Below are 28,000 nucleotides of genomic sequence, written 5' to 3'. Positions count from 1 at the left end.
GTTGCTCACAAACATCCATAACTCCAGTGCCATGGATCTGATGCCTTCTGGCCTCCATGGGTACCAGGTATGCAAGACACATAAATGCATATAAAAATACATACATACGCACATATATGTACATGTAGGCAAAACATTCATACCATAAATTTGAGGCAGCATATATGACTGTCTCGAAAAAGTGTGCTCTTACCTCAATATATACCAATACAGAATAAAAGCATTTATAAGAATTTATATTCAAACCTCATTTGCATATTCTGCAAAAAGTGATGTGAAGCCTAAGTGAAACAAATATATAAAAAAAAATCCATTTTTATACTCCTAGTTTACAGTATCATTTTTGTAAGTTAAGTTGATTTTGTCTTAGGAAGCTGTATTTTGGCGGGGCATGGTCCACACTCCTGAAATCCTAGCACGGGGAGCTAGAGGAAGGAGAGCTCTAGCTGGAGGCCACCTGGACTATATGATGACATAGTTTCAAAACTAAAGGTGTTCTTTCATGTTGAAAACATTATTTTGACATTAAATTGGTAGGGTTCAAGCAGTAATGAACCATGCACAAATAGTGTTTTTCTCCACAGAAAACATACCAATGTTCATAGTAGCTAATTGTGACATTCAAAACAAGCACCCAGATACTTCCAGTTTGATTTAGATGACAAATTAATGAACAGAATTGCACTAAATAACAGAATACTGGAATAAAAGTACTACACACTTGTGATCCCGGTGGTAGCAAAGGAGGATCATGAGTTTTAAAGTCAGCCTGGCCACTACCGAGTTCTAGGCCAGGCTAGAAGAGGTATGCAGAAATAAGTGGTGAGAGAAAACATTACAAGCTCATTTAAACTATTCTTGAAGGAATCCCAGCAAACTAAACATAAGCAGGAAGGCTTTTTTTTTCTTCCTTATGCAACGTGTGTACAAACAATTATTAAGCACTTACCTTTCTTACTGTCATGTTATACAATACTTTATTAGCACTTCATCAGTATTTTTAAATATTGTTAATTTCATATAGTATTAATTTGAAGAAAAGTACAACATTCAAGGACTTGTCTGGGGAAGGAACACGCCCCAAAGCTATATGAAAAATACTATGCTACCTAACTTTGATGAAGCACTCGACTGTCAGCTTGACTGGGTAGATGGATGCCCAGCTGGTTGGTAAAACATTATTTCTGGTGTATCCATGGTGTGTTCTTGGAAGAGATTATCCTTTGAATCAATGAACTGAGACCAAAGAAGACTGTTCTCAACACAAACAAGAAAATTTTAACCCATTTAGATTTTGAATAAAATAAAATGGCAGAGGAAGAGAAATGTGTTTCTTATATGCACCTTCTCTGGCCCTCAGACAGACACCAATACTTCTGGTTTTCAGACTTTTGGATTCACAATGAAACTTTTATTGCATTCTCCCTTCTCCCTCTGGCTAGGGCTGAATTCCACCACTGACTTCGACCACTTGTTCATCATTTAAGCAGCATATTTTCAAACTTTGTGATCTCCATGAGTGTCAGAGCAAATTCCACTGTTTCTTTAGAAAACTCTTATGTGTTCCTCTTTGCTCAAGCATGACAGGACTATTGCCTAGAAACAGAATTAAGTCTTACACTGTTATACTCAGTTTCTTAACCTTAATTATTTTGTATTTGTTAGCTTGGAATACTGTCACTGTAAGATTGTTCCTATATTTGAAAGTCATTCTGCCTTTCAACAAACATTTATTTACAAGTACAATTTTAAAAACAAGCTTAGAGGTTGTTTTAAAAATAACCATTGTGAGGCTGGCAAGATGGTTCAATGGTTAAGATCACTGACTGCTTTTCCAGAGGTCCTGAGTTCAATTCCCAGCAACCACATGGTGGCTCACAACCATCTGTAGTAAGATCTGATGCCCTCTGCTGGTGTGTCTGAAGACTAGCTACAGTGTATTCATATACATAAACTTAAAAAAAAAAAAAAGTAATAATAACTATTGAGATGAGAGCACTGGCCTCTCTTCCAAAGGACCCACATTGTGGTTCACAACCAACTGTAACTCCAAACCCATGGGATCAAATGCCCTCTTTTGGTGACTGGAAGCACCAGAACAGATATAGCGCAGAGACATATATAAGCAAAATATCCATACCCATAAAAAACAAAACAAAACAAAAAAACACCCCACCAAATCCACAAGACAGCTTTTAATGTGGCATCCTATAGGTTAAGTGATTATCCAGAATTATCACCCAATGACCTCTATACATTTGGATAGGTTGCATGGGGTTCTTGAAAGAAATGTTATATTGTGGTTCTTTGTTTCCTTTAAGATTAGGTCTTAGTATGTAGCTCAAGCTGACCTCAAAGTCATTATGCTTTGAGCTGGCCTAAAAGTTATGAATTTTCTGCATCAGCTTCTGGAGTGCTGAGATTACGAGGATATATCACCATACCTGGCTTAGACCAAATGTTTCTAACCAAAACAGTATTAATGTATCTATTTTTTTAAGACAGAGTTTTTACAAAGAAAAGTTCTTTGTTTTAAAAACAAAGAAAGTTCATAGGAGAAAGAACATTTAGTCTCAAGATGGCTTAGTAAATTTGAGAAGCAACAAGTACTTTTGCTGTGTGTGCACACTCATGTACATGCACCATTGAGACAAGACTGAAATATGTGACTAAATCTTGAGATCCTTTTCTGAGGTGAATGAGATGGAGCTTTTTTTTTTTTTTTTTTAAACAAAAGGCTTGATTGGATTGCATTCATAAAATATGCCTATGATAGCCATGTAGAGGATATACGGAAGGATATATGGAGAATCTTTGAGAAGCCCACACCATGTTTTCAGGTACATCTTTCTTATAAGTACCTTTCTTTTTACCTGTATGTTTACAATGTTAAATATAACCTGGACTTGTAAGCCAAATAAACCCTTTCTCCTTTAAGTTGCTTTTTGTCAAGGTATTGGAACTTTGATAGTTCTAGTAATGGGGGGAAAGTAGTTACTTTAGAATAAAGGAATTCCTTTTTTCCTTTTCTTTCTAAATAAGTCACTGCTATTTTTTTTTTACAGCTTTATGGAAGCATAAATGGCATGTAACAAATTATTGTATGCTTAAAGCATACAACTTAGTAACTTGCATTTCTATACACCAGTGAAAAGTACCATTCAAAATAAAGAAAACAAGTTTCTTTCTGCATTTTTCCCATCTCCCTTTTCAAGGGAAACCACTTACCTGTTTTCTCCTTTTGTAGATTAGTTTGCATTTTCTTTTTAAAGTTTTTTTCATGTCTTAAAATATTTGTATTGTGTTTTATCTGTGTGGGATAGTGTGCCATGGTCAGAAGACAACTGTCAACTTTTTCATGGTAGGTCCTGGAGATTGAGTTTGGATTGTCAGTCTTGGTGGCAACCACTTGTCAGCCCTACTTTGCATTTTCTAAAATTTTGAGTTGCACAGTATACCTTCTTTCTGATTTCTTTCCCATAGCATAATTCTGAGATTTATCTACGATACAGAGCTCTCCAAACTTCATGGATTTACAGAAACAAGTAAAGATGCAGTTACTGGAGAATTCAACTTCAGAAAACTTTTTGCTACAGTATAAAGTTTACAGTACTGACTTTTGTTTCTCAAGGTTCCCTACGGTAAAGAAACTCAAGTCTTACTACTAAATAAGAGGAAATACTAACTCATTTCTGAGAACTCAAGCAAAAGCATAAGATATATTTATGTAGGGTAGAACTAGAAAGGATCATATTTGAAACTTGTGCTGGGTGTGACAACAAAATAGAAAAATAAAATATTTACATAAAACCCAAATTCTGTATAACCAAAATTGTATTCATTTAAAGAAAATTAAAATAAAATGACAAGGACAAAGCTGGGCCTGGCAATTCAGCATTTGGGAGGCAGAAGAAGAATCAAAGCTGGTTTTGGTACATAGTTTGAAGCTAGCTTGGACTCCAAGAGATCCTGTTTCAAACTAACATAAGAAGAGCCAAAAATACATAAGGAGAAATTTGTTTTTGAGATTTTGTTTTTAATGTATTAAGTGCTGCTACCCAAAGTTACCACCAACCAGTCAGTGAAATACTATGGCAGCCTACACATAACCACAAAGACAGAGGTAGAGTCCATTAACTTGTCCATTTCCAAGAGAAACTTAAATTTCTTTTTAAATTTATTTTTATTGGGTATTATATTTACATTTCAGAAACAAATTTTTAAAGAACTATCTTACATTTTGTGTCTAAATGTATACACATTTAACAAAACACATCATACTCATACATACAATTTTTTTAATTATAAACAAGTTTATTCAAATAGTTCATGTTTCTCAAAGATAGGAAATCTAAGATCACAGGGCCACATCTGGTAAAGATCTTTCTTCTTTATCTTAACATGGCTGATAGACCAGCAAACACATGTAACACCAGGAGAAAAGGTACAGTTTATAAATTTCCTCTTTTGAGAACCAACCCACTCACTGGATGCCTTTAATCCACTCCTGAAGGCAAAGACCGAATCACCTAATCACCACCCATTAGACCCTATCCTTCAAAGGCTGCTACATTGGGGACTGCTTTCAACATAAGGACTTTGGGGGACTTATTCAAATGTGTAGGCATAAGAGAACTGTAATTCTAAGAGATAAGGCAGGTAACATGCAGATAAGCAGTATCTAGCTTTCAGGAGATCCTCCATGCATGGAAGCCATGGTGAACTGATTATACAAGTTGAAACAATGATTCTTTGAAGCCCCTTCTCTCAAAATGAAAGCAAGTTTGTTTTTTTCTATTTCTCATGGGGTCTGTCTTTTCTCCTTGAGTTGAAATTATCTCTGTAAGGATTATAACCAGAATACAGTAAAAATGATGCTCTTCCATGTCTACAAACAGACATTAAATAATTACAAGCCCTTACTTACTTCCTGCCCCTTAGCCAGGGAGGCCAGGATAATCTCACCATGCTGAAGAGACTATTCTGCTGACATATCAGACAGGTAAATGAAGCCATCTTGGAGTCTCAAGCCAAGGCTATGGCTGAGTACCACTGGAGAACCTCAAAACAATGGCACAAGGAACAAAAGTCATCTATGTGACTCATACCTAAATTCCAGACCCAGCTTCTGGGATATAAGTATCCTAAGTTTTTACTGGTGACAATTAACATGATATCATGAATAGCAGCCTAGTATTAAATGGAAAGAACCTAGAAAGTATTTTTTTTTTCAAAATGTTTTTGACAACTCATACATGTATTCAATGCATGTTGATATATACACTCCCCCTCAGACCATTCAACACATCCCCTTCTCACCTTCATCTTTTCCTGATGGAAGTTCTTCAATTAAAACTAAACTGTTTGTCCTTTAACCCTAGTCTTGGTTTTCAAAAATCAGTTCCTATCTTAGCTGGCCTGCCTGGAGTGAATACATATTTCTAATCACTAAGGCTCAATATATTCATCTCTGTCTTTCATATTTTTCCTTTATCAATCTCTAGTGCACACTGCATTTTAAATTTTATTATGTACTTTTATCACTAATATGACAATTCCATAAGTTAACTAGAATTGATTAACATTTCATCCAAATATTTATTGAGGACCTATGAGGTGACTAGTTGTATGTAAATAAGGAAGCAGCATCAGACGGGTTAAATGACTTGCCAGAGGTGACAGATCTGTATAATTATCAGTCCTGTGACTCTAACATCAGCATTCTTTTCATTCTCTATGACTCTCATCAACTCATATTTGGTCCATTATTATAGATAAAAATAGACCAGAGTTTGTAGGGCCTGAATCATCTTAGGCCCCAACTAAATTCTGGTGGGCACAGTGTGCTAATGGCCTTAGTCTAGCCTCACACACGGTAAAGTAATAAAATACATCTCAATTTTCTTTTCTTGTTTTGTGAGAGTTTCTCTGTGTAGACCAGGCTGCCCTCTTAATTCAAAGAGATCCGACTGCCTCTGCTTCCTGAGTGCTGGTACTAAAAGTATGGGCTACCACATCAGCCAAGCTCGGTTTTCTAGCAGCTGATCATATTGTCTAAATTCATAGGCATAGTTGCTTTTGATTACTGCATGTACCACTATTCTCTCACTCTGCCAACTAAGTTGAATAGAATTCTTTACTAAGGTAGGGTGACTGAAACATACATTGCTATATGATCTAGGTCATAGTCAAGGCCCTTAAGAGATTACCCCTCCCCCCTTACCTATATATTAGTGGACTAGTGGGGTCTGGGCCAGAGAATATAAAGAGGAATCTTGGTGAAAAATCCTACATTCCAAATATTGTTCATTCCATTGAATAGTAGCAATCCGGATTTCTTCTGTTGATTGGGACCCCTCACTCCTGCCAGTCGAGTGCTCCCTTTCTCTACCTTTTGGTTTCATGTTGTAAGAAACTCAAACTTGGGGCTCAAGAGCTAGCTCAGCTGGTAAGCACAAGGACCCATGTACTGGGTATGTATCTGTGAGCCACTGCTGGGAGACACAGATTCCTAAAGCTCATTGCCCAGACACCATATCCAAATCCATGAGCCCTGGGTTCAGTAAGAGACTCTGTCTCCAAAATAAAATGAAGAGGGATTGAGGAGATACCCCCCGCCCCCGCACAAAGACAGAGAGAGGAGAGAGATTCACAGGAACATGTATATACAACACACATAGAGCCCAAAGTTGCCAGTAAATAACATGGTTCATTCATTAAAGCCATGCTTCTTGGCAAGCATTCCTCACTTTCATATCTGACCTACTTTTCAGGGTGACCTCCAAAGTCATAGGAACCTAAAAACTCTACCAGTGAGTTATTAGGTCTAAAAGAACCACCAACAAAATGCAAATAGGAGCACACTAAAAAAAGATATGTATAAGAGTTTCTTATTCCTATCAGAATGCCGGCAACCAAATAGTAAAAACATATCCAATACCTACTAAGAGTAAAATGGATAAATTGTGGTATACTGATAGAATAGTATACAAAAGTGAAACAAATGTACAGCTGCTACAAGCACCAACATGAATAAATCTCACAATGTTACATAAAGCCAGACACAAAATATACTTTGCATAATTTAATATACATAAAGGTAAGTACTAGTAAATCCAATATTTTATTTTAAAATTCAGAATACTGACTTACGGACACATGAGTAATAATTAAGAGATGGTAATATAGTTGTGTATGTAGTGGTTATATAATTATCTTTATGATGCCATTGGTGCAGAGCAATCTGCGTATTTTTCTGTATGTATGCCATGTTTTCATTAAAAGTTTATTTAAAATAAATTCATCTAAGGGCTGGAAAGATGGTAGATACATACAAATATTTCTTGATATCTGCATGGAGATCCTTTAAGAATTTTATACTTACCAAAATCTTGAGTACTTAATGGACACACCAAGTATTGACATGTGGATTATAATAATCAGGCTGCCATATTATCTATGTAAAAATCAAAAGAAAAGTTGGTATATGAATGTAATTCTAGTACTTGGGAGGCAAAGGTAAGGAGTGTGATTTTGAAGTCAGCTTGGGCTACATAAGACTGCCTTAGTTTCTAAGATTTATTCATCTTATATATGTGAGTACACTGTCACTGTCATAGACACACTAGAAGAGGGCATTGGATCCCTTTACAGATGGTTGTGAGCCACCATGTGGTTGCTGGAACTTGAATTCAGGACCTCAGGAAGAGCAGGCAGTGCTCTGAACCATTGAGCCATCTCTAGCCCATTCTTGGGGTTTTTTTAAAGGTGACATTTCAGAGCCAATAAAACCAGAATTAGTTGAATACTGTATCATAACGTAATCAGATAAACATGTCAGTTCTCTTTAGAACATACTATTTTCAGGTGTATGTCTTATGAATACCCAATGTTTTAGAGTTCTATAGAGGAACAGACTTATAGAATGTTTGTCTGTTGGTCCATCCATCCATCTATATTGCTATCATCCATCTTTCTCCTCTCTGTCTGTCTCTAACTAGGCTATTATTTTAGAATGGCTGACAGGCTGTGGTCCATCTAGTCCAACAATGGCTGTCTACCAACGGATAGTCCACGAGTCCAGTAGCTATTCAGTCTATGAAACTGGATGTCTCAGCCAGGTTTCAATATATGCCTGAAGTGGGCTCTAATGCCAGTGAAGGAATAGACTTGCCAGAGAGAGGAAAAACAAGCAGACAAAAAAAAAGCTTCCTTTCTCGATGTCCTTTATATAGGCTACCACAGAAGGTGTGGCCCAGATTAAAGATCTTTCTACTTTAAAAGATCTGGATTAAAGTTGGGTCTTCCCACTTCAAGTTATTTAATTAAGAAAAAAAATCCCTCACAGGTGTACCCAGCCACTTGGGTTTAGTTAATTTCAGATGTAGTCCGGCTGACAACAAGAAGTAGCCATCACACCCAATAAAGCAGGACTGTTGAAATGAGAAATATTGGAAATGTACCAGGTGTAATGATATTTGCAAGATTATATTGGACTATCTGCAACCATTTTTTAAAAAATTAAAATAAGAAGAGGGTGAATAGATGATCAGTGCTAAGTGTACCAGCAGCTCTACAGAAGACCTGGGTTTGATTTCCAGCATCTACATAGGGGCTCACAACAGTCTGTGACTCAATCCTAGGCATCTGATGCCCTTTTGTGGTCTTCATAACTACCAGGCATGCATGTGGTACACAGACATACATGTAGGCAAAGTACTGACACAATATTTAAAAGGAGAAAAAAAGTGAAACAGGATATAAATTCTGAAGGGACTCTAAGACTATCCTTTAGCATAGCTCTTGCCATTCAACGGAAACAGCTAATGTATGATTCATACTTTTCTAAATTTCAAAGCAAAAAAGTTTTAGGCATATAAGCTTCCACCAAAAATGTCAAACCAGTATCTACAAATACTCCTAAGGGGAAGCTAATCACACACACACACACACAACTTCTTTTCATATGGAATTCAAAAGCAAAGGAAAACAACAATTGCAGTGGTGGTATTGCCAAGTGTGGCTATAAAGAATACGGAGACTCTCTGGGTATTAGACAGGCCCTATATATTGACAAGGGTACTGGGCACACTAATTGTAATCTGGCACTTGAACATCTTAATGTGTTTCTAAGAGAGGTTTCTACTTTCTATCCCAAATGAAAAACTATAGAGGTCTTGAGAATGTCATTCAACATAGCATATTTTGTCTTTATTGGATGAATTAAAAGAAATATCCAATGTCCTTTCTTGCACATTCTTCAGTGTACCCAACTTACCTCCTACCTCAACCGTTTCCACAAAGATGGTATACCTATAATTTAATTAGCAAAATTAAATACAGTCCATAGGGCAAGAATACTTAAATTTCACTCTTTTTAAGACAAACAACTTCAGGTCTTTTTTTCCTTCACACAAAAACAAACAACAACAAAAACTAACCTCCCAAAAGGAATAGAAATATGGAAATCCTAATGGAAACACTAATCTTTTAAATCGTCACTTTTTGGTGTATCATTTATATTGCTATACCATAGCTCATGAACATGCTCTATGTCCAAATGCCTTCAATTCTCCAATTATACTTGGACAATCTGATCTGGGTAAAAATGGTAGAAAGTCATTTTTTAAACTTTATATTACTCGCTACTTTTCTGTTTAGTGTTTTAGTGAAAAAAATGATCAGAGCTAAATATAAACAGTTCAAAGGACAGTTTACTTTTCAAACTTTAAAATAGTAACAAAAACATAAAGCTGATTCAGCTTGATGTTACAGGGCATACTGAATGCTGTACGTTACACAACACTGATGTGAAGTTTCCCCAGGTACTTTTACCAGGTACTTGCTCTGGCCTTCCCTCAGCTCTATCCAGTCCTTGTGATCTGTCGAAAAAATTTAGACAAGACACAGGATAGTGAAGACAAGAGTTTATTAAATGGTAAAATAGGGTACTCACAAAGAGCTAAAGTAGGCAGTGACCAAAGGCAACACTACAGAGGTGAACAATTTCATGAGGTGACATGTTTCTTAAGTAGGCTTTGTACTATGTAAGTTTCTTGAATAGACAATTTTCCTGTTTCCTTGACAGACCCATCTGGATGAACTCTTAAGGGAGGGAGAACAATAGTTATGCCTTTATTCTTACCAGAAAGCCCTCCCTCTCAGCACCAGATAGTAAACTTAAGAGTTTTGGCTCAGTTTAGAATGTCTGTTTCCACCAAGGTCAGAGATGTGATGTAGATCACATTTTTTTTTTGACCAGTAATCAGAGTTGCAGTTTCAGTTCCTAGTATTGTTAAGTGCAGACTAAATTGGGGGTGGGGAGGGTCATCCTCAGTGACCTTTCAGCCTGCTCATTTGACTAGCTAGGTACCGAACAGCAGGCTTCTTGGTTCAAAGAAGCCCTTAACCCTACGGCGTCGGGTGCCATTACCCTGGCTATTCTAACCTCAGTCAAGATAAGTAAACTGAGGTAAGTAAAACTACTCAAATACCTTTACGTTTTACAAGAATTAAGCTTGTATTAAAGAATCTGTATCAAAGCAACTCCACAGACAAGCATGGTTATCCCAGCATTTTGAAGATGAAGATAACAGTTATCAGCCTCGTGAACGTCAGCTCAGCCTGGGTTATGTGGCTTGTCTAGAAATGGGGGATGGGAGGGCAAACTCATTTCCCCCCCAAAAAAAAAAAAAAAAAAAAAAAAAAAAGGCCTTAGAATAAAGTTTGAGCAGAATGCTGACCAAAATTGCTGAGGAAAAAAAAAAATCAGTGGGTAAGCTTTGGGTTTCTTTTACAATCCAGCGCATAAGGAAGGCGAGGCCACGGAATGGCACCACGCAGGACTGGGGTGGCCTTACTGAGGCTGCAAGGCCCGGGGCCGCGCAGAGCTGAGGCAACCGGGAAAAATTCACTCGTGAAAGGAGGTTTCACTCGCCCCGGCCCAGCGCCGTGCGTGGCCGGCCACCGGCTTCCGCAGACGTCAAGGGCCTACAGCGGGAGCCCACCTCCGCAGCAGAGCCGAGGGCAGGCCGGGCTCCGCACGCGCTCCGCTCCGCAGCGCTCACGTCACTCGCCGCGCGCCAATCGCGGCCTGGCGGGCCACCTCCCGCCCGAGCCCGCGAGCCCGCCGGCCGCTTCCGCTCTCACGCAAGCGCAGCAGCGGGGCAGCGGACGCCGCCAGCAGGATGGTCCTGGACAGCGTGGCCCGCATCGTGAAGGTGCAGCTGCCCGCCTACCTCAAGCAGCTCCCCGTCCCCGACAGCATTACGGGCTTCGCCCGCCTCACAGGTAACCCGACCGCAGCCATCCCATGCTTGCGCGCCGCCCCGTGAGGGGGAGGGGGAGCTGCGGAGAGCTCGGCGCGGGGAGGGGCGGGGCGCCAGGCCTCGGCACGTGACCCGCGACCTGTGTGCGCCTGCGCGGTGGCGGCGGCGGCAGCCTGCGGAAGGGTTCCTCTCCGAGGCGACCCTGCAGGTTAAAGCTGAAGAGAAGGTGCTGAGTTAGTGAGTCTTGTTCCTAGACTCGCCGCCGCGTACAAAGTCCTTGCTGTCTGCGCGTCGGGGAGAAGCACTGCCTCCACACAATGCATGCATGATGCATTTAGTAACGAAATCACCAGTGACCTCCATTCCCGACAGCACTTGGAGGCTTGAAGTCACCTATCGTGGAGGCATTTGAGGTCACCTCCGTAACTACGGTTCCTGGAGCAAGTTGAGGTGGAGAAAAAGTAGCCAGATGTATTCCAGGGCTGCTATGATTTTGGAGCATGAAACCTAGTGAATTAAGGTCCCGTCTGTATGAGAAGGTTCCCACAAGTCAGTATATCTTGACTATGAAATATCTTGACTATGAAAGTCAAGATACAGAATGCAGTCAGTACTTGAAAGATTGTGTTGGGTTTGGAGCATGATGTACAGGTTAAATTTTTCTAAACCGTATCCCCAGACTGGTGACAAATTCAGCACAGCCTGAGGTCCTGAGTATCAGCGATACAAACATGAATTTAGATAACTCTAAGGTGAGTAGGCTTGATTGGTCTGCAGCATTCTAGAGACATCTGACTTAAAATACAATAATTGGAAGACCCGGAAGAAAACTAAAGTAATCCCGTGTACCAAAAGGTGGAATTTATACCAAATTGATGAGGAATATTGGAGATGGGTGTCCCCTCCGTTCCAAGGAAATTATTTTGTTTGCTGTTTGGTTTTTCTTGAGTGAGTCCCTCAAACAGATGTGCATTTGATGTTAGTCCCTCCCAGGGATAAAAAGTAAAAACAAAAAAGACTCATCTATTTATATGGATACACTTCTTTCATACAGACTCTAACTTTTTTTTTATTGTCAGTGACAACTGCTCTGCTAACAAGTAGATGTTAAGCTTTTAACATGTTTAAATGTTAGATTCAGTAGAGTGTATGAAATAGATTAGAAAGCATGTTAGCTAATACACATTAAGGAAACATGTAGACACCCAAAATAACATAAAAGTAACAAAAAAAAATTCCAAATGTTCAGTGCTCTATAAATATCAAAATCTCTTGGTCCTATGCCCTTATGTTTAAAAATTGTAGCAAGTATGTGAAGATTTTCCTCCTTTGTCATATCTTTACCTCTGCACTATTTTAATGTAATCCTCCTGCAGGTGTTCCAACAAGTGCTGATCTTACACTCTGCCTGCACATCCCTTTATAGCTTGAAATTTGGAGTTCTTTATTTTAAATAAGTGAGTTGTAGTAGTTTAATGTTAAATGTGCACACACCAGTTGTTTACTGTCTTTTGAATTGTATATTCTTGAATGTATCCACTAAACTGGCAATGCCAAGCCAAAGGGGCACAGTCATTTTGTGGCATTGTTCTGCTCTGATAATACACATTAATTAGGTTTTTAAATTGTTTTTTTTTTTCTCACCCCACTGAAGGGCATCTTGCATGTGTTGGTTATGTCTGTGGCTGCATTTATGTTAGTTTCAATTTTTTCTGGATGAAATGTTTTTGAAACAGGTTAGCTGGTATGACTCTTTGTTTAGTGGCTAGGAAACTTAAGTATGTTTCCTTACAGGTCTCTTCTGTCAGCAAATAGTTGATCCTTATTACAGCCACTAAGGAAATTCAGCCATCACTTTCCCCTCTTAAATCAACAGTGTGCAGTAGCTTTCTCTTTAAAATTATGAAATATTTAATGTTAGCATTGTTTCTTAAAAATAACAACCACTCTGGTGTCCTTTTTGTTTTCAGTCGGGTCTCCTGTAATACAGGCTGGCTTCACACTGTAGCTGAGGATAATCTCAAACTCCTGATCCTTCTGCCTTCGCTTCCCTATTATAGGCCTGGTTAAATGTGTGTGGCAGTTTAGTAGTAGCTATTTAAGTCCCAACACAGTGTCTACAGATCTAGTTATCATAATCTGAATTGCTAACTTGACCAAGAAGCATGCTTGCTTGCAGTAATGGCTTTCTGAAAACACTCTGTTTGGACGATGACAGTAACAGTTACAGAGTCTGTTTTGGAGGATTGGTAAAAACCTGCAAGCGACTTTTCACCTGGTCTCCCTGATGTTTTTGTTCTCTTAAGGGAGCTACTTGAAGAATCTTTCATATAGATTTCATTGAAATAATAATTTAGAAGACATCTTTTAAGAAGTTTATGTACATGTTTAGAAGACCAAAAGTATCATCATTTTTTCCCATGAGAATCAACCAGAAAAGGTTATAGTTCACATCATCTCTTCCCCTATTTAGATTTAGCTAGCTCCTCACCCCACAGTTCTCTCATGATGAGTCTGCATTCTTAGAAAACATGTCAGTTCTAAATTACCACTTAGGATTTAAATACTGACAATTTTCATCTGTCAGAAACCATTTTTCTTTCTGTTAGATTTCCAAGAATAATGCCTTTAAGGTAAACTGATACACTCTGCCCTTTGGAAATATAATACACTGATCTTAAAAACCATTTTTTATCATCTTAGAAAGCTTTAAAAATACAAATGTAGGAAGAAAGTTCAAAAGTCAGAAGACAGTTTATTTCTAGATTCATAAACTAGCCAGGATATTTTGCTTACAGGACTTGTTCACTTCTCTGAAACTTGACAAAAAGCTTAACTTAAAAACCAGCAAGTATGAGACTTTACTAATGCATTTTTCACTGGTATGGTGGGACATACTTTTGATCCTAGAACTTGGGAGGCCAAGGCAGATGGATCTGAATTCAAGGCCAGCCTTGTCTATAGAGTGAGTTCCAGGATAGACAGGACTACACAGAGAAATCCTGTCTCAAAAAAAAAAAAAAAAAAAAAGTATTTTTCAGGGTAACACAAGCTCATCAGCCTGAGATAAGTTTAATTTTTGCCCAAAGGGACAAGTTTTGAGCCTATAATTTAGAAGGAGGATAAGATTGAAAACATGCATCCACATAAGGTCTTGCTCATGTATGTTTGTATCACTCTTTTAATGTTCTTTCAAACTGGAAGCAACCCAAATATCTACCTCCCAACAGGAAAACCAATTTTATTCATAAGTTTTCAAGTTTACATACAATGCCATAAAAACTGTTTTCTTTATGAAATTTTGTGTGGTTTTTTTTTGTTTGTTTGTTTGTTTTGTTTTGTTTTTCAAGACAGGGTTTTCTCTGTATAGCCTTGGTTGTCCTGGAACTCACACTGTAGACCAGGCTGGCCTCGAACTCAGAAATCTGCCTGCCTCTGCCTCCCAAGTGCTGGGATTAAAGGCATGCGGCCTCTATGAATTTTTTAATGCATTATTTACAGCTAAGACACAAAAAATTATTCTAGTTCTCAAACATCGAAAACATTCTGCTGCTGGGTACGGTGGGCCATGACTTGAGGCAAGAGGACAGCTTGTGAATGTGAGAACAGCCTGGGCCGAGGATCTAAGTTCAATTCCCAGCACCCACGTGGTGGCTCGTAACTGTATGTCGTTCCAGTTTCAGGGGATCCAGTGCCCTCTGTGTCCTCCACATGCACCAGACACGTGTATGTGGTTCACAGATACACATATAGGCAAAACACTCACACACATAAACTTTTCTTGTTTGTAAAGAGAAGGAGGGAGAGAAGAAAAGAAAGGAGGGAAAGAGGAAAGATCATAGTGTGGGGTACATCAGAGGTTCCTGTTACGAAGACCTAGAATTTAATTCATAGAACCCAGTCTACTCTTAAGGTACCAAGCCTGTCTCAGCAGTTCCTCCTGTCTCAATCTCTCTAGTGTGAGGAAAGTTATTAATACCATTGAATAGCTTTACTGTTATTACTTAAAGCCTGATATTAACTATCTCAAGATCAAAGGGCCAATAAATTTAATAAACTTTCAAAAATTTTCCCCATTCTGTGATGAACACAATATCCAAGTACCTAGAAAGTTACATGGCCTGTCACAGGTATTCAACAAATATATGATGATGTGAGGAAACAGCTATATGGCAGGAAATGCCAGAGCCTCAAACATTGTCCACAGAGGCTAAGTTAATTCTTATATATACATATATATCTTATATAGTTTATCTTTCTTATATGTGCATTAGTGTTTTGCCTGCCTGTATGTCTATGTGAGGGTATCCGATCTTGGAGTTATAGACATAATAGCAAATGATTTACTGGTTGAATTACCAATCATGGAACTCCTCAGTAACAATATAAAATAGATAATTCACCAGAATCTGGATTGGAGGTACTAATTTTAATTACTTAGACAACAAAATTTAGTAAACAAATGCCTGACAAGTTCCCATTATAACTGCTAGTCAGTGAAGTCACCATTACTTGTATCTGATCAGCTATCCAAAACGCATTCATTTTTCTTCTGACAACAGGTGGTAGCAGGTACTGAGGAAAGAGTGTGTTTGCTAGCCCAGCACCATAATTCCAGTCTTAGGACCTCCCAAATAGCTGGACAGAGGATACAAGAGGAAGGAAGGCTGCTGGAAATGTGTAGTGTGAGTCTTCCCGCCATGTTGTCTCTGAGGCAACACACAGTGTCTGAGACACAAAGCTTTGGGATGTGGCTTTGAGGTGTGGCCTCTAGAGGGAGTCAGTGGGTCAGAGTTAGGTGCTGGTTCCGTCTTCAGGAACAGGGGGTTCCTTTTTACTTCAAAGTCCTTTTTAATCTTCTCACGTTTTTAAGCCCGATTTAGCAGGTTGTAGTTCGGAGCCAGATACATTCCAACCACATTGCCCATAGTAAATCCAGGCACGAACTGGACAGTGATGTCAGTGGGGATGGGGAGGAGGGTGTGAAGAGGGCCTGTCCTAGTTTCTTAGAATATTCCAGCTTGGGCTGGAGATGTGTAGCTCAGTTGGTAATGCCTAGTCATAAAGCCCTGGTTAAATCTTCACTGCCACTTAAACCTGGCATGGTGACACATACCTGTGGTCTCAGCATTGACACTGTACAGACCAGAAGATTAGAAGTTCAAGGCCAGCCCGAGATATAAGGATGCCTTTTTCCAAATATATACATACATACACCCCCCCACACACACATAAATATATTCCTTCCTGAGATCTGTGTGTACTCTATACTTGAAATGGCGTTACATTGGTTGGTTAGGGTTGAGTATAACTCAGTGATAAAGTGCTTACGGTGTGTGTGCTCTAGAGTTACAAGTCCAGCACTATATATAAGGAAGAGAGTAGCTTTCCTGTGTCAGGGTCAGCATCATAGTACACCTAATTCTTTTTCCTTAAGGAACTACTTTGACCTTTTTGTTTCTTTTCCCTTCCCTTTCTTTTCTAATGTACTATTACTTGCTCTCTGTGTTTTACTTTCTGCTTTATTTTGTTTCTCTGGTGATGCCAGTTCTTCTGTCTTCTTAATCTTACTAGTTATCATAATCACTGCTTATAAAAGTCATATCGCTTTTAGGGCCCTGCCCAGTAACAGTCTAAGTATGTTCCGAATGCATTCTTAATTAGAAACAGGTCATTTTTCTTTCCCTTAAATTAGAAACAGCAAAAAAGAAAATGTCTAAGTTCTTTTAAAGTAAGAAAATTCAACCATTTTACACTAAAGTACATAGTAAGGTGTTCCCTGTTTGTTTGTTTTTAATAGACTTAGTGCTGCTTGTCAGCCAGTTCTGTCTGGGAGGGTAACTTACAGCCAACATGCATTCTCTCCCACCTCCCATCCATTTTAGACTTCAATCCTATCTGGTAGTATTTTTTACAAAGGTGCCTCCAACCCGTAAAAGAAACAAAGCCTCCTCTGAAGAAAACACCTCACTGCAGCATTCCTGAGTGATAGATACCTTTTTACCAATCCTTGTCATTCTGGGATGGACGAAACAGAGAGAACTGGATATCTCTGGCCTGCACAGCTCTTTCCATTCAGACACTGTCAAAGGAGGCTCTGTCTCCTTTAAAGCCTGGGCTGTGCATTAGAACAGTCTAACCAGTACTCCTGCTATCTATGTTACTCTCTGCTACCTTCTGTAACAATGCTGGCCTGCTACTCAGCTGCCCTTTTTACTGGGGAAGATGGATTATTTCATGTATCAGAGACATCCTTCCATATATAAAGTAAAACCAGAAGTCTAAAATCAAGAAAAAGCTTCCCTTCTTACAGCATGTTCAGAAACTAATCAACCAGCAAAACCTGTTGACTTCACTCTCTAAGCTACTGGTAGTGACATTTCTAGAGAATGAGTCAGGTATGGTGCGTGCCTGTGTCACAGCCAGTCAGGAGGCTGAGGCAGGAAGGTCTTGATTTGTAGGAAGGACTACATAGCCATGTTTCAGCCTGGCCTGGCTTTCATAGTCAGTCCCTGGGCCAGTTCATAGGTTTTTTGTTTGTTTGTTTGTTTTTGTTTTTGTTGTTGTTTTTAAAAGAGGTTGGGAGTTATTCAGAGACCTCGGGAAATGTTCACACAGTTTATCAAGTTTTATAGAACCTCAGTCTGCTACTTTAGACCCACGTGGGATTCATTTCTTCTGGACTAGTCTTTGTGGATTTTAGGGGTTTTTTTTGTTTGTTTGTTTGTTGTTGTTGTTGTTTTTTGTTTTTTTTTTTTTTTTGAGACATGGTCTATAGCATATGCTGGTGAGATCCTACCTCAGTCCCCTCCATGCTGGGTTATGAGCATGTACCATCACACCAGGTTCACTATATTATTTCCAGTAGGATTCTCTAAGCTTCATCCTTCTCTGCTCTAATTCATGGCCTCCTCTAATTTATCTTCCACAAGAGCCTAGCTTGACTTTGTAAATAGGTAATTTTCTAAGTACATTTACAGACTTCAGTGTTTTCCTGTCATGCCCAGGGCAGATTCCTACCTATCTGTTGCATGTCAGAACTTCTCATCATGTGATACCTGCTCACATCTTTAATACTTCTTCCTCTGTATTCCAAAGATACCATGGCACTGAGTTTCCCAGGCATTCTTAAGTGTTCTGTGTGCGCCGTGCCTGCAGTTAACTCTGCCGGGGATGCAGGGCCTCCCTTTGTTGTCTGGGAACTGTTCTCTTACTTATTGTTTAGAAAGGTAAACAAGTGTCAAAGCCGAAGTTTTTGTACTTATCACTTCTCTTCTACTCGGCTGACATATAGTTGCCCACAGTTTACAGTATTGTAATCCTTTTTATATGTCTCTATTCTGTACAGATGGAAAGCTCTTTGGAGGCAGTTTGTTTGTCTATAAATTTGGTATCGTCAAAATCTGTCATCTCACTAACATGTTACTGAGGGCTTTGTTGGTTTTAGAAGTACTAGAAGCTTGTTTCTGAAACATCTTACAGCCTTTCTCTATCTTAATTTTATAAGCTGTGGAAGAAAGGTAAACAAACCCAGTGGGAACAATGTCAATGTCAATTTGATGAAGAAGAAACTCAACTAAAATTCATTGAAGTGTTAGTTTATGCAAGTCTAGTAAAGGACAGGAAATTGGAATCTCTTGGAGAGGTGATGGTCATTTACATAACTGGAGTTTCAAGGTAGAATATGTCAGATAGTGTTGTGCAGTTCTTACTGAATAACAGACTGAGGTTTTACGTGTTCTGTGGCTTGAAGACTTGACTCTTTGAGCCTTTGGCCTCACACTTCAGCTCTCTGCCTTGCTTCTTTCAGAAACCTTCCTAACTCTTGCCTACAATTGCAGTCAACTCACTATGAGGCTGCCAAGCTGTTTTGCTTGCTTGCTTGTTTGCTTGGTTTTGTTTTGTTAATTTTATGTCACCCTGTTTGTTTGCTTTGGGGCTCTTACTTAGTACAGCCGTGACTATATGGTTTGTGTTTTGCTTCCTCTTGTCTGCCCCCTCCCCTCATTCTCCATCAGTGAGCATCCTCATTCGTAATGCGGTAACTAGAGGATAAGGTACTTAGTAAATGCTGTTGATTAAAGGAAGGGATGGTTGTTATTCCTGTTTGACAGACAAATGAAACCTGGACTTAGACTAAAGAGAAACAGTGATTAAGTTGTTTGCTGCCTTCCTGGTCTGCCCCAGACACTGCACTGTGTACCACATGCGGAGAAATAGAGAGCAGCTACTGTTTTTATACTGCACAGTTTCTCCACAGAGTAGATACTACTTATACATAAAACATTGTAACCTATTGATTTACAAGAGGAAATTCATGAGATTTTATTTGGAAGTGTCTACTATGCACTTCCATTCTTTATGCATGTGTATGCATGCTCATACGTATGTGTGTTGATACACGGTGTGCACATGCATGTAGAGGCCAGACAACAACCTTGAGTGTCATCCTCAGAATGCCGTCTGCCTACTTTGAGACACACTGTCTCATTGGTCTGGAACTCACCACTTAGGCTAGACTGGCTGGCCATTGAGCCTTGGAGATTCTCTTGTCTCTGCCTAATTACAAGTACATGCCACCATGCCTGGCTTTTTTTTTTTTTAATGTGGGTTCTGGGGATTGGACTTGGGTTTTCACAATTACAGGGCAAGCATTTTTAACAGACTGAGCCATCCCCTAAACCCTCTGCCCTTAAATCAGTAACCTAAAACAGAAGGGGGCTGGTGAAATGGCTCACGGGGTAAAAACCCTTGCTGCACAGACCTGACCACCTGAATTAGGCCTGCTTATTTAACAGTGGAAGAAGAGAACAGTCCGAACAGTCTATTCCCTGATTACATGTGTCCGGTGCCAAATTCCCAAACAACACACATGCTAATAATAATAATCAATGAGAAAGGGGTGGTTGTAAGGTCTAAAAGCAAACGTTCAGGAATAGTAAACGTTACCTGTAAGAAGAAACAGCATACTTTGTTTTAGGTGAAGTTTTCAGATCCATATAATTTCAAAACTCATTGTTCTGAACCTTAAATACAATGCTAAAGAAGTGAAAGTATGAATTATGTATTTCTTAGTAAAAAGTAAATTATCAGATTGAGCCAAGTAGTATTTTGGTGCTGAGAATACAGTGGTACTGAGAATACAGTGGTGACCAGAGTATGACCATGGTGATCTCATGCTCCTGTAGACCTTTACTGTAAGTAGGACACTTGGAAGGTTGAAAGAAACCATTAAAACCCCGGTTTCCAGGGCCTGAAGAGATGGCTTAGCACTTAAGGCTAATGGTTGCTCTTCCAGAGGACCCAGGTTTGATTCCCACATTGGGACTCACAACCTTCTGTGACTAGAGATCTGGCACCCTCTTCTGGCTGCTATAGGCGCCAGACACGCGGGTGGTAAACAAACATGCATGTAGACAAAACAGCCATACACACAGGTTTTTTAAAAGTTCCTAACAGAAACTTTTGCAAATGCTATTATGTGTTGGAAAAATGATAAAAATAATCTTATATATTATAATGTAAGATACAGTTTGTAGAGTTAATAAAAATAGAAATATAACAAAGTGTCACCAATTCTTACTAGTATGATTTTTGAATAACTCCTTTTTTATTTTTTTCTAAATTAAATTTTTATGCTATTTATGTTTTATAATTCTAAAACAATAAAATTTAAAATATTCATTATAAAGAGTACATTTCTCCCAATTAGTTTGTGTACTATTTATAATTAGTGATGATACCCTTCACCCCCAGAGTAACTAGTATATATAAAAGTGTCCAAGGCAAGTAACTTACCTTACAAGGCTCCTCATTTGTTTGAGTCTTTTGCACTTTATAGTCTTTAAGAAAAATCATTTTAGCCAGGTTGTGGTGGCCCAAGCCTCCACTCCCAGCGCTTGGGAGGCAGAAGCAAGTGAATCTGTGAGTTAGTAGCCAGCCTGGTCTACAAAGCCTGGCTGGGACACCCAGGGCTACACAGAGAAACTCTGTCTCAAAAATTTTTTAAGAAAGAGAGAGAGAGAGAGAGAGAGAGAGAGAGAGAGAGAGAGAGAGAGAGAGACTGTCTTATTAACTATACTTAAATCAATTTAAATTGAGCTTGATTTTACTTTGTAAAAATTTGACTTAAAACAACTTCAAAAATGTACCCAAGTGTTTTTATATGTTGTTACTTTGTTGTAGGAGTTAACAATAACTCATTGTAGAGCAATGGATAACCAAGAGATTAATTCGTCATGTGGTCAGTTTCTGAAGGACGGAAGATACAGCTCAGTTTGAAAAGTGCTTGACTAGCTAGCACACAGTGTCTAGTACTGCATAAATCAGCTTGGTGGTGTACACCTGGAATCCTATCAGCAGACCGTAGAGGCATTTGTTCCCTGATAAGGTTACTTTACAAAACAATAACAATAATAAAAATAAATAATGCATACTTAAGAATATCTTTTATTTATGAACAGGTGGCAGGGTGACTAAGGGTGTTCTCTTCACAAATGTGGGAACCAGAGTTTGAGGCCCAACATCTATCTGAAAAGCCTTAGTGTGGGGGGCCAGAGACAGGCAGATCCTCAGGGCTTGCCAGGCAGTCAGCCTAGCCAAGAGGTGAGTTTCTAGTTCAGTGAGAGTCCCTGTCTCAAGGCAGTAAGTCAGAAGCAGTGGAGGAAGACACCCAGTTTCTTATTCTGGCCTTGTATGCACAGCACACATAGACCTCTACCAAGAGCCGGGATTTTAGGTGCTTCCATGTCTCTCTAGTGAGCTTTTTAAACACTGTATTGAGTAATACTTAATATTTTTCTATATTCAGCAATTTTTTGCTTATATAAATAAGTTATTTCTTTTCTGTTTCTGGCACTGTTGAATCAAAACGATTCTGTTTGCATTCTGTAGGCCCACACTCTCCACTGAGCTACATGCTAGAGGAGTCTTCTTAGCCAGTGGGTTTCAATGGTTAGGTAGTAGTAGTTCTTTAGAATAGTTCTATTAAGAGAAAAACATTTCATTTTAGATCTGTGGAATTTGACACGTGGTGCCGTAGAACAGACTTTGGATTTAGGCTGATGAACTAGTCCTGCTTAGTCTACGTTTAATCTACATATAATGATAACCTGCAGTTCTCAACGCTAACAGCCTTAGATGAGTCGGTTCCGTTGCATGCTGAAGCACAGCCCATCACTTATCATCAGTGTTAGTTAGCATCCTTTGGCACATAGTCTTTTCTATGTCAGGCAGTCAGAGGGTGCCCGGAGATGACTGAGAGTACTCTCAGACATGAGCTATTTCATTTGCATTGTTTGCAGTTCATGTGTTCAATAGGCTGATTGGATACTCTAAAAGGTGTTTAATAAGCAACCTAAAATGGGAACATTCAAGGTGTAAAAGTTTCAATTAATTAAAATAGTCGTTATTTAAAGGATTGTCTTTTTTAGTTAACTAGTAAGTTGACTCATCAGGATATATTGTATGAGAGAAGAACCCATTTTCAATAAAAGAAAAGTAAGTTGAAACATTTGTGACTATGTTTTGTCTGAAATTATAAATCAGTAGTAAAATTTTTTGTGGAAATTCCATTATATGGTTTCAGATAATGGCATTAAGAAGAAAAGAGTGAAAATGTTTTCTAAATTTAATAAGACATTTTGTTCATAATTGTGTTGCTTATAATTCCAGATAAAAATAAATACAAGCACAAATATTTAGCAGGTCTAAAATTTCCATTTCACAAATGGAGTTAGCCTACAGATAAAATTAGATAATCCTGGCTGGGCTGGGTCTGTTCTGTATAGCGTTTACCGATGGGGTAGATAGGTTGTGGGAAGCACTGGTAACACAGTGGTGAGCCAGACAGTCACTGTTTTCCTTCTAGGAGTACTGAGCATCCTGACATCTGTGCTGTGTTTAGTTTCAGAATGGCTCCGTTTACTGCCCTTCCTTGGTGTACTTGCACTTCTGGGCTACCTTGCAGTTCGTCCATTCTTCCCGAAGAAGAAACAACAGAAGGATAGCTTGATTAATCTTAAAATACAAAAAGAAAATCCCAAGGTGGTGAACGAAATAAATATTGAAGATCTGTGTCTTACAAAAGCAGCTTATTGTAGGTGTTGGCGTTCCAAGACGGTAAGATATCCATTTATACATATGATAAAATTGTGTGGAATTAGGATGGTTTTGCCACTTCAATCCCCGATTTTGAAATTCTGTGAGATAGGAATTTTTCCATACTGTTTAAGCTGATAGTCCCAAGTTGAGGTTTGCCCTTCTTTGCTTGATAGCCTGTAGTAGAGAACAGAGAGCAATGAAATCTGCTGCTCTCAGGCTGCTCAGTGTTTGTCTAGAGCAGTGTATTTTAAATTGTTTTCGTGCACGCGTTCGTGTGTGTGTGTGTGTGTGTGTGTGTGTGTGTGTGTGTGTGTATGTGTGTATGTATGTATGTATGGGGGGACTTAAGAATTTAAGTTTTAATGAAAAGGAGCCTAAATGTTGATATCTAAATAATTACTTAAATTTGATGGCAGTCTGTCCCTTGGGCAATTGCCAACTTGATTTGGATTGGGCCCCTTCCCTCCTTCCTCTCTCTGTCCCTCCCCCCCCCCCATGTCTGTGTTTCTCTCCCTCCTTCCCTCCCTTTCTTACACACACCAGGGTCTTATGTCTCACTAAATGGCCTAGAATTGGTGGTATTAACCAGGCTGAAACTCAGAGGAGCTGACTGCTTTCCCCACTGAGTGCTGGTATTAAAGGCATTGGGCCAGTATGCCTGCCCTGAGATACTTAACTTTTAATCTCTGGTTTATGGGTTGTTGCTGCGGTTGTTGTTTTGGTTTTTTTTTTTTTTTTTTTTTTTTTTTTTTTTTTGCTGCTGTTTGTTTATTTTGTTTTTCAGTCTTTTCTGTTGGTATTGCAGATGTTTTTGAAGATTTAGTGAAAGGATACATATAAAATGCCTTCCATAGGATAAGCTAGTAAATGTAGCCATAATAACATAAGTTTTAATGAAGAAAATGAATGGGGGTTATAAGTATTCTAGTTGATATAAGTCTGTTTTCTTGTGTTTGGTGACAGTTATTTGAGACTTTAAGTATGATGTTTTTGTTACATTCTTTATAACAGGAAAATTTTAGAAGCAACATAATGGGCCTTAGTTAAGGTACAGGGAATTGATGGGATATTGGGAAGTCAATAGAAATCACACTTTTAAAGAAATGTTTACTGGCAAGATGGCTCTGTGGGTTAAGTTCTGCTGCATAGGCATAAGGACCTGAGTTATAATCTCAGAACCCCTATAAAAGCCCAGCATGGTGGTGTGCTCCTGGGAGTGAGGGGATGGAGGTGGAGACAAGACAGGAGGCTCTCTGGCCAGCCAGCAGTAGTGACACTGCAGGTTCAAGGAGAAGTCCTCTCTTAAACAATAAGGTGGAGAAGCAATTGAAGGAGACATTGCTATGTCAATCCCTGGCCTCCTCGGGTAAGCACGCATACCCTATGCACAGGTGCCCAAGCATGTAATGACACGAGGTCCTGCTTTAATACAAGAAAAGCATATTACAATAGGATTGTCATTTTGCTTTTAAAAAATGAATGCCACGGGGCTAGAGAGATGGCTCAGCAGTTAAGAGTGGCCTGTTCTTCCAGAAGTCCTGAGTTCAATTCCCAGCAACCACATGGTGACTCATAACCATCTATATTGGAATCTGATGCCTTCTTCAGAAGACAGCAACAGTGTACTTACATAAAACAAATAAATAAATCTTAGAAAAAAATGAATGCCACAATAAATTCATAGGAAAACCTATAATAAAATGCTAATTATAACCATAATCAGATGGATTGAGCATTTATAACACACCTTTTAATATTTTCACAAACTTTACAGTATGAGTTTTATAACATTGTAAAATTTACTTTGCACATACTTTTTTTTTTTATTTAAATGAGAAGTTAGCTGAAATGTATTGCTCCACAGAAACCAAAAGCTTATTTTGAGCTCTTTTTAAAGTTTTATAGTCACTGAGAAGGATTGCTCTGTAGACTAGGCTGGCCTAAAACTCTGAATTCTGCCTGCCTCTACCTCTGGAGAGCTGGGAAAGATTTTCCGATTTTCCTCACATTGCCTGCAGCATGGGATGGTGGGTGTGGTCTGCCAGGAAGCTCTCGGATGAACTTCTATTGTAGTAAGTGGCACACTGGCTTCATGAGCGTTTCACAGATGGCTCTACGTCATGAATCCTGCTGTAAAATAACATTTGCAATTCTTTTTCCTTTCAGTTTCCTGCCTGTGATGGGTCCCATAATAAGCATAATGAGTTGACAGGCGATAATGTGGGTCCTCTCATCCTGAAGAAGAAAGAAGTATAACAGTAGCCATTTTAAGATGAAACTCTTGACATATTATTTCCAACTTTGTTGTGCATAGAAAAATCTTTGGAAGTTTTAACTATCAGTACTGGTTGAATAATTATTTCTGCCAGTTATTTTCTTGCTACACTACTGCTTATATTTGGTACTTTATATATTCAATTATTGGTATAGAACTCAAATGGTCAAGTCTCATTCTGAAATCAAGCTTAATGTGTCTTTCAACAGTAAAGTCAGCACTTCAAATTTTAATTAATTGGGGATTTAAAGTTTGACTGTGGGCTAGAAGTTATTTCTTTGTATATCAGTATTTCAACAGAATGTATATTTTAAAAAAAAATTCTCCCTTGTTCTGTTAAATGTATCTTCATATTGTCTTGTTTTGCTCATTTGAAGTCATTTGACATTTTTTTGACTTTTGTAGAATTCTGCTGCTTTTAGAAGAATTATGAAAAATATTGCCATCAAGAATATTTGGAGGCAATAGAATCTGTTTTATAGAGATTTTATCTTATTACCATAATTATTTCAATTTCTAAAAAGTAAATCATATATAAAAATTTCCACTGAAAAACAATTATTTTCATCATAAAAATGGTTCGCCTTACAAAAGTCTTGTTCTGTGTGTGCTTGTGTGTGTGCTTGTGTGTGCGTGCATGTGCGTGCATGTGCGTGATGCTTAACTTGGTGACTGCTGCGTGACAAGAGCACTTATGAGTTACAGTTTGAAGGTCAACTAGATATAAAGTATATCTGAATTTGTATTAAAATGATGCATAGTTATTGCTCAAAATTATATTTTTATCTTTTTTGTAGTTAATTATAGAGAAATGGCAACAGGATATTAAGTTACTTGTATTCTAGTGGATTGAATTTGTATATACTGAGAGAAAATATTTTGATCTTTTTTTAAAAGAGATAACTCCTTTATTGTATTTTTTTAACTTCACAAAATTCAGATAAGACGCTTGTGTTTATGTACAAAATGACAGAAAAAACATCTGGAAGGAAGTATGACACAGCATAATCTACCCGCCCAGATAAGGAGAGGACTTAGCAGGGGTTATTGCTTTTACTTCCCATTTCTCTCTCGTTTCCCCTCAGCAAATGATTATATACTTTCAGTTGATTTTTTTTTTTAAATCGAGGCTTTGAATAAAATTGTGGTAGCACAATTAAGCTCTTTAGGCCCATTTGATAAGACCTTTGATTGATTGTCTGAAGATAGGGTGGAGCCAGCATTGCAGGAAGCGTAATCACAAACGGATTAGACAGTCTGTGTAAGGAAAGGAAGCCATGCACAAGTTAGGGCAAATACTGAAAAAAACAAAAAACAGAAAAACAAACACTCATTTCACTTTCTGGCTCCTAAATGACATGATACATCAAGGGCAAAATAGGCTTTATAAAGAAGATAAGATTTAATAGTACTTCAGCTCTACCAGAGAACCATGTTACCTCCAGAAGCAAGGTAAAAGCAAGACAGCTAAATTTGGGGACACTTGTTTGTCAAGTCTGCTGGGTTAGATGGACCATCTCTAGGATTTCTTATTTGTTACGTGAGCACATAGCGAGCCTGGTGCCACATTATTCTGTCTGTTCTTTCTTTAGCTATTATTCCTAGCAGTTTGAGAAAGACAAGTGATGGCAAGCTAAAAAGGAAAACGATTTCAAAAGTCAACTTGTCACATAATTAAGTTACACTGACACATTTTATAGTCTAGCCTGTGTATCGTGAAGTGTAATGTTAAATAGATATGTTTTAGAAAGACTCTTGTGTATGAGTGCTTGTCTGTCTGTCTGTACGTCTGTATGTCTGCATGTCTGTATGTATTTGCACCATGCTCCTGCCTGGTGCCCAAGGAAGCCAGCGAGAATGTCGGATCCCCTGGAACTGGAATTAACAGACGGTTGTGAGCCACCATGTGGTTGCTGGCAACTGAACCCTGATCTTCTACAAGAACATCCAGTGCTATTAACAACTGAGCCACCTCTCTAACCCTGTAAAACTTGTAATAAAAGAGGTTATGACTGGTTTGAAGTAGCAACTGAAATGTGGAAGGAAATATTACAAAAGGCAAAAGTGGTACAGAGTTATGTTTGTCTGCTCACTTACTCTCATGGTACTAAGGATGGGACCAGGGCCTCACACATTCTGGCGAGAGCCCTTTACACTCAGCTCCATCTTGTGTTGTATCTTTTTAATAGTTTAAAACATTGAAACAAAATACAAGAAAGTTTTCTTGATAGGTTTACTGGAATTTTTGAATTATTTGTAATTTTAGCCTACTATCAGAAGTCTCTTTAGTTTTATCTTACAAGTCTCGTGTAAAAGCTATCCTTAAACTATTAAAGATACAACCCACTCGGTTCAA

General features: G+C 38.6%; 1 protein-coding gene and 2 long non-coding RNA genes across 6 annotated transcripts; 2 read left to right on the top strand and 1 right to left on the bottom strand.

The window, feature by feature from the left end:
• On the top strand, window positions 1–3,897 carry LOC143442136 (uncharacterized). The gene is made up of 3 exons (XR_013110136.1): window positions 1–67; window positions 2,738–2,840; window positions 3,484–3,897. It is a non-coding gene; the product is annotated as an uncharacterized LOC143442136 (long non-coding RNA).
• Window positions 3,875–11,371, bottom strand: LOC117707690 (uncharacterized). 4 transcript variants are annotated; one of them, XR_013110133.1, is made up of 6 exons: window positions 11,238–11,371; window positions 9,835–9,881; window positions 9,278–9,312; window positions 7,385–7,456; window positions 4,928–5,061; window positions 3,877–4,840 (listed from the first exon to the last, which is right to left on the bottom strand). It is a non-coding gene; the product is annotated as an uncharacterized LOC117707690 (long non-coding RNA). The 4 variants fall into 4 exon arrangements; XR_013110134.1 differs by lacking the exon at window positions 9,278–9,312 and having other exon boundaries at window positions 3,875–4,840; window positions 9,741–9,881; XR_013110135.1 differs by lacking the exons at window positions 9,278–9,312; window positions 9,835–9,881 and adding an exon at window positions 9,956–10,104 and having other exon boundaries at window positions 3,876–4,840; window positions 11,238–11,357.
• Window positions 11,009–28,000, top strand: Cisd2 (CDGSH iron sulfur domain 2). Its single transcript, XM_034500274.2, has 3 exons — window positions 11,009–11,289; window positions 23,173–23,387; window positions 25,536–28,000. The coding sequence occupies exons 1-3, from the start codon at window positions 11,187–11,189 to the stop codon at window positions 25,623–25,625; spliced, it is 408 nt and encodes a 135-aa protein (XP_034356165.1). The 5' UTR covers window positions 11,009–11,186; the 3' UTR covers window positions 25,626–28,000.

This window comes from Arvicanthis niloticus, chromosome 4 (genome assembly GCF_011762505.2).
Source record: "Arvicanthis niloticus isolate mArvNil1 chromosome 4, mArvNil1.pat.X, whole genome shotgun sequence".
Lineage (NCBI taxonomy): Eukaryota > Metazoa > Chordata > Mammalia > Rodentia > Muridae > Arvicanthis > Arvicanthis niloticus.
The sequence above is the reverse complement of the archived record's forward strand: the minus strand, read 5'-3'. Positions and strand labels throughout refer to the sequence as shown.

Coding starts and splice junctions, on each gene's coding strand:
- Cisd2 (XM_034500274.2), top strand. CDS start 11,187: ATGGTCCTGGACAGCGTGGCCCGCATCGTGAAGGTGCAGCTGCCCGCC. Junction 11,290..23,172: donor GGGCTTCGCCCGCCTCACAG/GTAACCCGACCG, acceptor TGCTGTGTTTAG/TTTCAGAATGGCTCCGTTTA. Junction 23,388..25,535: donor GGTGTTGGCGTTCCAAGACG/GTAAGATATCCA, acceptor TTTTCCTTTCAG/TTTCCTGCCTGTGATGGGTC.